This window comes from Phaseolus vulgaris, chromosome 4, assembly GCF_000499845.2.
Source record: "Phaseolus vulgaris cultivar G19833 chromosome 4, P. vulgaris v2.0, whole genome shotgun sequence".
NCBI classification, from domain to species: Eukaryota; Viridiplantae; Streptophyta; class Magnoliopsida; order Fabales; family Fabaceae; genus Phaseolus; species Phaseolus vulgaris.
In genome coordinates, this window is record NC_023756.2 from 18,823,234 (window position 1) to 18,833,725 (window position 10,492).

The 10,492-nt window shown below is 30.4% G+C and overlaps 1 protein-coding gene and 1 long non-coding RNA gene across 3 annotated transcripts in view; both read left to right on the plus strand.

The window, feature by feature from the left end:
• LOC137838417 (uncharacterized) overlaps positions 1 to 1,308 on the plus strand; it is a 13,676-nt gene extending 12,368 nt beyond the window's left edge. Inside the window, exons 2-3 of the mRNA XM_068647663.1 lie at positions 30 to 223; positions 1,244 to 1,308. Coding sequence (XP_068503764.1) covers positions 30 to 223; positions 1,244 to 1,308 — 259 coding nt within the window. The remainder of the gene's footprint in view (positions 1 to 29; positions 224 to 1,243) is intronic.
• Positions 1,309 to 5,296: 3,988 nt separating this feature from the next.
• Positions 5,297 to 8,499, plus strand: LOC137836450 (uncharacterized). 2 transcript variants are annotated; one of them, XR_011085278.1, is made up of 7 exons: positions 5,297 to 5,838; positions 6,982 to 7,119; positions 7,361 to 7,443; positions 7,666 to 7,736; positions 7,896 to 7,988; positions 8,073 to 8,174; positions 8,258 to 8,499. It is a non-coding gene; the product is annotated as an uncharacterized lncRNA (long non-coding RNA). The 2 variants fall into 2 exon arrangements; XR_011085279.1 differs by having other exon boundaries at positions 5,297 to 5,833.
• The last annotated feature ends 1,993 nt before the right edge of the window (positions 8,500 to 10,492 follow it).

Consider the following 10,492-nt stretch of genomic DNA (forward strand, 5'->3'; position numbering starts at 1 on the left):
CATGACCAAATAGCAATGATGTTATTTAGCGAGAGGATGTCCGAAGCAGACCAAACAGCAATGATGTTGGCTCTTCAGAAAGAAATGGCAGAGATGAAGAAGGCCCATGAAAAGGCAACCAGGAAGAATGAAGAAGAAATCAGGAACCTCCGAGAGGAGAACAGAGAGATGAAGAAGTTGGTGGACGGGGGACGTCCCTTGTCCCGACCAACCAAGTTGGCAGGTCCTTCGTCACAGCTACCGACCCCCAGACCGAGAGGGAGCCGAGGAACAAGAACTTCACCCTGGAGATGGATGGTGAGTCCTACCCCAATAAACACTACTACGTATATAATAATTAGTAACATCAAAAAAATGTTACTAAATCAAAGAAAATGTTACTAATAAGATTTACTAACATTTTATCAAATGTAGCGGATATTCTATGTAACTAAAGACTTTTGGTAACATTTTTACATTTTAATAGATACATTTACAAATATGTCACTAAATATTTTTAGTAACATTTATTTGATAAAAAGGTAACATTTTAAAAATATTACTAAATCTTTTTAGTAATATTTATTTAATAAAAAGTAACACTATAAAAATGTTACTACAAGTTTTTTTTAACCTTTTTTGTTAAAAAGGTGACATTTTAAAAATGTTACTAAATCTTTTTAGTAATGTTTTTTAATACAACAGTAACATTATAAAAATATTACTAAAATAACTTTTTTTAATAAATAAGTAACATTATAAAAATATTACTAAAAGTTTTTAGTAACTTTTTTTAATAAATAAGTAACATTTTAAAAATGTTACTAAATCTTTTTAGTTATATTTTTTTTTAAAAGTAACATTATAAAATATTACTAAAAATCTTTAGTAACTTTTTTTAATAAAGAAGTGACATTTAAAAAATGTTACTAAATTTTTTTAGTAAAATTTTTTTAACAAAAAAGTAACATTATAAAAATGTTACCAAAAATCTTTAGTAAATTTTTTTATTAGAAAATTATACAAATTATTTAAATTTAGATTTAGATTGTAAGATGTCAATTATGTTTACATGTTTTTATTTTATAAACAAGCTAGTAATAAAAATCTATCAACACAAACGTCAATAATTTCAATGGATTTTCAATAGTTGAAAATGAATTTAGAAATATCTTGTGAATACATTGTCACTTGTGTTTACCATCTAGCACACATAAAATTTCTAGTATGTACTATGATTAGAGTTTCACAATCACATAATCAGTTTATGGGAATGATAATGACAGTCATTCACCAATGGGATCAAATTTGGTGACACTGAATTTGTGACATTAGTCAGCAGATATCCAATCTGAAAGAAAAACAGAGGTAAATTAAAATATCAACTGAATTCAATGCAAATACAGGAATAAATACCAAGAATAGTTCTGAACCAACTCAACTCATAACATACATGTGCAGACATTTACTATAAGTTATTTAGATATTCAAGAAAGAAACAATGACAAAAATTCTAAAAATTACACACTTCAAATATAGCTTGCGACTAGTCAACAATTTTATCTCATCTCAAATCTAAGAAAGACAAATGAAGTGTTGATAGTCAGAACAACTAATAGGGGGAGTATAGGTGGACGGTAGTTTTTTTTACAGAATAAAGGGGTAATTTGTTTTTTACTGTGTTGCTTGTTTTAAGCATTAGGAGAATCCTCACTTCCTATTCTTGACAAGTACATTGTCTTTCTTAATGTCATACTAACTAAAAAACTAAGAAAAAAGAGCAACAAAGAATGCCTCATTGGCCTTTACTGGTCATAGATTGAGAAATGCACACAGTATTAAAGACATGGCAGGAATCAATCAAATAGTTGCACAACACAGAAGTGAGAGATGTACCCTTCTTACAAAATATAAGAAACATATAGTACCAAATATTAACTACTACATTCAACTTATGACCAAAACTTGTACATTATTTTTTTCCTGTTATTTTCAAATCAGAATCCCAATTTCATTTTATAATTTCTGCGATCCTTTAATGCACACATTTGGTATACAATTTAGTGAATGTATCTTTGTTTTTTCTCTACTTATTTAACTATGGTGTGAATGATGATCATAACCAAATCTTGAATTAAAGAAAATTTTGTGAATAGGAGTGAGTAGGCAGGCATGGCACCACAAAAAGGTTCTAACAAGAAAAAAGGAAGTTTTGTCATCCATTTTAGGGTGTGTAGGTGAATGAAAGAAGATAGCAGTGGAGCAAAACTTATTGCAACAATATCAGCAATTGGGTTTAGAAAAAGAAAAATAAATGCTTGAACTGACTATTAAATGAATGGGGATTTTTTCAACCTGTTTTATAACTTAATGTTACATTTATGAGGCAAGCAACAGTGGTTGCAGTAACTTCCTCCACATGGAAGGGCAATGTGACTCCAGGAGGCTATAGGTGGCCACATGTTTATTCATATTTTCAAAATCATATGAATACAATGATGTCACACTCAATCAAATGCTAAAACTATTTGTTCGAGGTGTTTGATTCCAATAAAGCAATTGTAAAAGAAGAAAAATCAAAATTGAAAGAGAAACTATGAGAACAATAGATGGAACCATCATCAACTATAATAAAGAATATAAAAAAAATCTGATTACTAATCATTGAACTTTAATTCGTCCCATCAAAATGAAGCTTTGGTTTTCGTTCTCTTTTTTCCAATCTGTTTCTTTTGAACACCACTGATTTCAATACTTGTGTTAGATGGAGTTCATTAACAAAACAATAATGAAACAAAATAAACATATACAACTATGATCTTATAATAAATTACACTATAACCTTTCTTCTACTATACTGAAATGTAGTTTTCCTCTTAGTCTGGTGCTCTATTGAAATAATTTCTTTTTCCTGATTCAATATCATAATTAAGTCAATCAATATTAAATTACTTAAAATAAAACAAAAGACTTAGACTTACTTCATTTGTAATCACTTCCATGCTTTAAAAGCCTTTTTATGAACCTATTTTTTAGACTTAGACTTAGACTTAGGCTTACTTCATTTGTCTTGAAGCTAAAAATGAAATACCTGATAAAAAATGAAAATTATCTATTAATAACAAAATTATCTATGAACTTGAGAATTAAAGGAGAGTAACTATTCAACAATTTAAATTCTAAGAATAAAAAAGATCAAAACTAGAATACAAGATACAATCAACATGATGTGAAATAACAATGAAGCATTGAAGGTAGGCAAATGGTAGCCTCGGTAGAGGATAAGGAAGATAAAAATTAGCCTCTGTTTTACTCAATCCAATTAAAATTCAATCTATTTTTGAGAATTAAGTAAAGTTTTGAGATTCATGAAAGGCGTTTTACATTAGATATGTTAATAGGCCATGTCTTGTAACTGTGGCTTTCAATTTGTTTTGTTGGATAATAATAATAATTGCAGGTTTTCCTCTGGTAATACGTAGAGATATAGAAGGTGGTTAAGGAAAGGAAAAATAAAGAATTTGAATATGGTTGGAGCGTTGTTATTTATACGTATTAGGTAGCTAATATGCATTAGTTTAGTGGGTTGATTAGTGTGAGTGACTTCTAAGGATAAGATTAATAAAAGGAAGGGTTGTTGATGATATGTGAGGAAAAACATTGGAATCTTTTGAAAATTGATTAGTTGGTCATTATAGTCTGGCAAAAGGCACAAGGTTAGGACCCATGAGCTCCAGGGAGATTTTGGGTGGCAGGGTCCTACACTCTTCTTTATATCTTTTGTCTTGTGGCTTCTATTCTGAATTATATGTATCCAATATAGTGGTTTGGTTGAGCTCTCTGACAAAGTTAAAATTCAGTTCCATGTTATCAAAATTGTACACACAGCAATAAAGGTTCCCCTCTCTTGATTACACCATCCACCGAATCTAAATAAGCATGTTACTTAGAATTCCATGGAGTGGTTTTTGCCAATGTTTCAGAAACTATTTCTATAAGTACTGGACATGCCACTGGTTTCGGTACTAGCTATCTAGGGTAGACTTTAATTTGCTAAACACAACACTGATATAGGCACTGCAACGAGAAATTAATTGAGTCCTGATGTATACCAGCTAGCTAGGCTCATTATTTCACATGCATAACTCTCTTATTTGCTATGCAATCCTTAAATCCAACATGTTACATATTCCCTTTCATTAACAACATTATTTCTAGTTTTCCCACAAAGACATCCCTAATAGTGAAATCATTGAAAAGGCAGGGAAAACATGGAAAAAGAGGTTATACATAGCAACTGGAACAGTGATGTTCCGAGACATACCTTCAGTTGTAGTCCTAAATAGAAATCCACAATTATCACTTGAGCACGAGCTGGAAATGGAGCAGAGTTAACTACATCGGAGAAATAAATAAAAAGCAAATCAACAAAATCTCCAATTACCACTAGAAGAAAAGATCTATCAAATAAAAATAATTAATATTATCATAACACTGCCAAATCAGAATCAACACGTCTTGTACCAAATCAATGAGAGAATCACTAATTATTAGCGTTTTAATACTAAAATCAAACACAAATTAATCATTGAAAATGAAACCGCAATAATCACCTACTAAAGAAACACTAATCCAAGGTTGAAATATGAGAAATAAAACTGTAATGAAACCAATAACAAATTGAAGCGTTTGAACAATCGAGAAAATCTTTACCTCCGAAAGAACGAGAAGGACATAGATGAAGCACGGAGAACATAGTGAAACCTGAGGAAGAGGAACGGCGAGACTGAGAGAGTGACGAAGAGGAACGGCGAGACTGAGAGAGTGACGAAGAGGAACGGCGAGACTGGGAGAGTGACGAAGAGGAACGACGAGACTGAGAGAGTGACGAAGAGGAACGGCGAGAGTGAAGAGGAACGGCGAGAGTGACGAAAGAGACTGCGAGAGTGACAAAGAGGAAAGTGAAAAATTGAAAGTATATTTTGTATAAATTTAATTAAGTGTAATATTTAAAAACTTTACTAAATTAAAAAATTTAAGAGAAAATAGTAGTTTAAATTTACAAATTATAATATTTATTTATAAAATGTTACTGTTTGTTTAGTGTATAATGACATTTATATCAAAATTGTTACTAAATAATTAAAATTTATATTTATTTATTTATAGTAACATTTATGTAAAAAAGTGTTATTATAATAATTAAAATTAATATACGGTAACATTTTAAATAAATGTTACTAGAAAAATGTTACCATAGATAGAAAATGGTGTAGTGAAAACAGTGAATACAACTGGTCCTGTCGCGACCGACCGCCGTCACCCTTTCACTGATTTTATCATAGACACTCCCCTGTCGGACAAGTGGAAGGGATTCAACAGAAATTCGGTGATGGGACGACCAATCCTGATGAGCACATGGATGCGAATACCAGTTTGTATCTATGCTTTTCCGAATCACTTGTCGCTAAGCAGAGGAAATTGTGAAATTAATCGGATCTTGTTAGTGAGACGCTGAAACTTCTGAACTAAGAGAAGAAGAGTCGATTTGAAGGATTCTACTAGCTATAGACAATGCAATTGCTTTGAGAATCAATCACCATGTCCTGTTACTTAACTGTTTTTTTTTTTATTTGATGCGTATGTGGTTTCGTGATTTAAATTTTTACTTTTGTTATTATTTTCTCTATAACTTTGTTCCTCTTACATGTTGTGATTGTTGTTTGGTTGTACGGTGCAGGTTTTTGACTTAGATGTGAAGCCTCATGAGTTTGTACAGTATGGATCGAGTTTTCTGGAGATGTTGGCGGGCTTTGGTGATTCATGTGCCAAAGAAACTCGTGAAAGAATAAGGGTATGGTATGTTGGTTCGAGAACTAGAACATGCATTACAATTCATTCTTATGATATAAATGATTGTGTGTGATTGCTTAAGTTGTGAAGGCTCCCGTATTTGGTTTCTTTACGTTGTGCATACTTGATTTAATAAAAAGGGGAAGTTATTATAATTAGAAGAGGATTTTTATTCTATTTTTCCCTCCTCCATAAAACTGAAATAGATGAGGTATGATTGCCAAGTGGTTGGTTATGCAGTTATTTCTTTAATTTCTAAGTTAAAAATGTGATTGATTGATCATAATTGGAATTATAGTACGTACTGCACACAAATATAAAACATACCCCAGCATAAAACAGATTGCGAGGATATGAGAGAAGAGACTCCCTCCCATCCCTTTACAACATGATGTATGAACTCTTAGAAATGTTGAGTTGAATTTGGGTTTTATACGGAGATATACTTTTATTGAGTTCTCTTTGCTGGCTCACATATATTAAATTGGTATAATATGTTTTTCAATGTAGTTGGCAAGTTTCACTTGCAATACCAGAAGGCACATATGTGAAGCTACCGCATTGTTTGAAGCCTGTAGAAAAGTTCACTCTTTATTAGGTTATTGTCTGGTTTTAGCTCTGTATATGAATTGGTTAGGGTTTTTTTCTTGAGCATAGAGTATGTGGCTTCCAAATGCGCACATCCTTCATATATAGAAGGAAGATTAGGCTAGCAGTAATCTTTGGTTCCCAAATGATCATCATTCATATATAGGTCTCAGAGGATTAGGTTAGTAATAATATTTTGTGATGTTTCAGGTTTTTCCAGAAATCACAGTTACTCACTCAAATAATGAATATCAATTTTGTGCACACGATGACCCATTGGTGCATGATTATTCTATAAATTTTAATCAAAATATACTTCTCTATAACATGTGCCCCATTTTTGTTTACAATTGGCCTTGTCAAGGCCTTTTTAGAGTGTCACTCTGATTAAACTTAATTCTTTACATAAATGGTTGTTTCTTGTACACTCAACTTGCTATTAAGTGTAAATTTGGAAAAGACTACAAAGTATTTGATTCAGCATGCAACTTTTCACAAATTGTTTTCTCAATTCTTGTTGTCCAATTGTAATATGCAATCTTTTGTGTCTGCTCTTTGCAGGGCTTTGAAATTGAGGGAGAACTACCAGAGAAAGTTACAAGTTATGAAGGCGTGTACTATAATTACTTCATCACATATACTTGAATCTGTACATCAGTGGTGTTATATTGGTGCCTAAAATGAAAATTTCTGGAGATGGTATCATGTTTATTTTAGATTTTTATTGCCTTAGATGGTAGTTGAGATTAATCATTCAGAAAAAAGTTACTACTTTACATGTGATACTACATGTTAGTTGTATATTCCATATGTACGATGTAGAAACTTGAGATGCAACAACTTTCTTAGCATTTGGGTGTTTGATAGAATGGAAAAGATTTTGATTGCTCTAATCTGTATTTCTTAGCATTCATAGAATATCTTGTTATGCTCTCTACAGGAATGGATTCTCAAGTGGCTTATGGCTTCCATCATCTACGCGATGAAAAACCTTACCTTGCAAGTGGTCCAATTTCAAATTAGGTATTAAAGCTATGGAGTTGTGTAACGTGTTTTATAAATTTCCTTCTTTCTTGCTTTAGTTTACTTAATTTGATGTTACAGTTTTTAAATGGTAATATATTCTTTCTTCTTTTTTTCTTTTTCGCAGCATGATATTTGAGATTAACATATTAGCACATTAGCACAATATGTCTCCTATAATGGATTGTGATCATTGATAAATCCTTTTCTTTCTGGTTGTAGATTATATACTAAAGTTACAGTCACACATAAGGCTGGTTTTTCACACCTTGCGTAAGTGATCCAGGTTTAAGGTAAGATATGCCAGCTAAAGCTTTTTTATTCACGTGATAAAATAGAGATCATTGGGCTTTTTTTTTAATTACCGTCTAAATTAAAAAATGAAGGTATAATTAAAACATTGTTTACGCATTTACATTCAAAATTATTAATTTTTATATGTTGATGATTAGGAAAATGCTCTAAAAATTAAAGAGAATAGGACAAAGCAAATCATTGCTCACCCGGGTGGATCTAAGAGCATTGCAAGAAAAATAGATGAAATGGTGATAATAATACATATGTTCATGTCAAATTTATGTTTTAATCTCTCTTAGTGTGTGTCATATAATTTTTCTTCATTTTAATAGGAAAAAAAGTATGGCCACAAGGTTAGTAGAGGAGATATATGGATAGCTACACATAAGCATGCTAATGGAACATTTGTGAGTGATGAAGCGAAGAAAATTTGTGTAAGTTAAATTTCTAATAAAGTCTATAATTGTCAATAACACTTAATGTAAGTTTAATTTATTTCTTCTTGCGTTCTTTGTAGGAAAAAATTCAAGCATATGAATTAACTTCATCACCATAAAAAATCATAGCCGAAGAATGTTATTTAGTAGGAACTGTTCACTATATGATATTTCATAGGTTTTAGTTATTTGTTGGCATTGTTTTGTTTGTATGGTACATGAAGAAGGTTAACAAGGAAGAGAAAAACTGGCACTTTACTTTCTCTTGCATTTTGCAGAGTCACCTGAGAGAAAAATGGGACAAAAGTCTCTTTAAGGTGGAAGCTAGTTATATAAAAAACTTCAAGATTTTTTTGGAATTGTTCTCATTTGTTTCTTTATTATTATATTTTTCAACTTGCGTTTTTCCTAATTTTAAAATAAACATGCCTTTTTTGGAACTATAGAGATTTTCGACTGGTTTATATGATTTAAAAACAATAGTAATTTGTTCTAAGATTAAAAAATAACCAAACATAGTACCATTTTGTTTTCCATTTACAAATTTAGTTAATTTAACTATTTATACCATTTACATCTTATTTAATATCACGTCTATTTTTGAGTTCATTGTAAAATGTCTACATTTGAGGTTTAAATATATAAATAGGTATATTACCAGCATTTTTCACTACGATCTCGAAATATAAATTAGAATTTTGATAGATTAAGGTCAAAAATAAATGTTTAGTTATTAAAATTTAGAAAAAAAAGTCGATTTAGTAAGAATATTGTATGTTTTTTAACAAAATACTCATGCCATGCTTGTTGGAGCATTACATTTTTTTCCACTATATTATTGAGATATTATCTAAGCAATGGGATAAGGTTTCCTTCTTACATTGATATTACGTAAGTGTACATAAGAGGTTTATTAACAACATGAGAGGAAAACCGTTGAGCTATTTTGGTTAAACATTTTTATTATTTGTCACCTATTTTTTTATATATATGCACCTCTTAGAAGTAACGGAGGTTTTCAAATTTCAAGGAATAACAGGGGTTTTCAAACCTCCAATAATAACGAGGGTTATCAAAACCGTCAGGAATAACATGGGGTTTCAAAACCGCCGGGAATAATGGGGGTTTTAAAATTGTCGGAAAGTGATTTTTTTTCTAGGGGTTCGTAGAAACTGTCACTAATCAGTTACCAACATTGGATCTACCGGGGAAAAAGCAAACTGCAGGTAACACACTTAATACGGGTTAAAACCGCCGAAAATGCCAAATATAACCCCGTTAAAATAATTTTTTTTAGTGATATTCAAGTAAATAATTATATAATGCAACAGAAAATATTATATCATAAAAAATATATATATTCTAGTACTTATTATAGTTAAATAACATTTACATAAATATTATTTTAATTTATTAAAAAAAAACTTGTGCATTATATTGGTTCACCAACTAGTTTATAGAATTCCATAAAAGGTTTAACAAAAAAAATTGTTCACAAATTTAGGCTAATATATAATAGTTTAGAATAAATATTGTTGTTTTACTCACTTTAAATTTTTATCCGCAAGTTTGATTCTTTTATTTTATTTGGAAATAAAATAATATCAAAATATCAAAAAATGTTTTACAACTTAATTTTATGACTTATATTTTGTCTATTTTATTTTAGTCCAATTGAACAGTAGACCTAACATATTCACCTCATAAGGCATTCACTTGGTTTCATTGTACTCTTACACCAAAAATCAAGATATTTCATGAAAAAAAAAACATTGGTATTCATTCCTTATAATTTTATATGCAACCTATTGAGATAATAACTTTGGTACAATTTTTTTTTCACAACAATTCTTGCATCTTTCTATCTACTATTAAGTATTTCGCTATTTTTATCTTCATTCCCCACTAAATATATACTAGTATAATTGGTAAAAATAATTACTTTTTAATAAAAGTTGTTATGTTATGCATCACTATGTAACTTCACATCTCAACTAGGTTGATACCTCAAGTAACAACAATCATTTGTCATCAGATGAAAAAGGTATTATTAAAAGAAAAAAAAAATACAAAAAAAATATGGAGGGACTAGACCAAAACCCATATGTTAACAAAAACGATACATAGGTAGACTGTACATATTCATAAAGAATTCTAAGAAGTGACTAGATGGAAACATACTATACCAATGAAATGATTCTCTATGAATAAATCCTAAATTAGCCAACTTGTGAACACACGCATTCCCTTCACGAAAAATATGAGTAACCATAAACCTGATTTCCCCACTGTAATTAAGACAAGTATTCCATCAA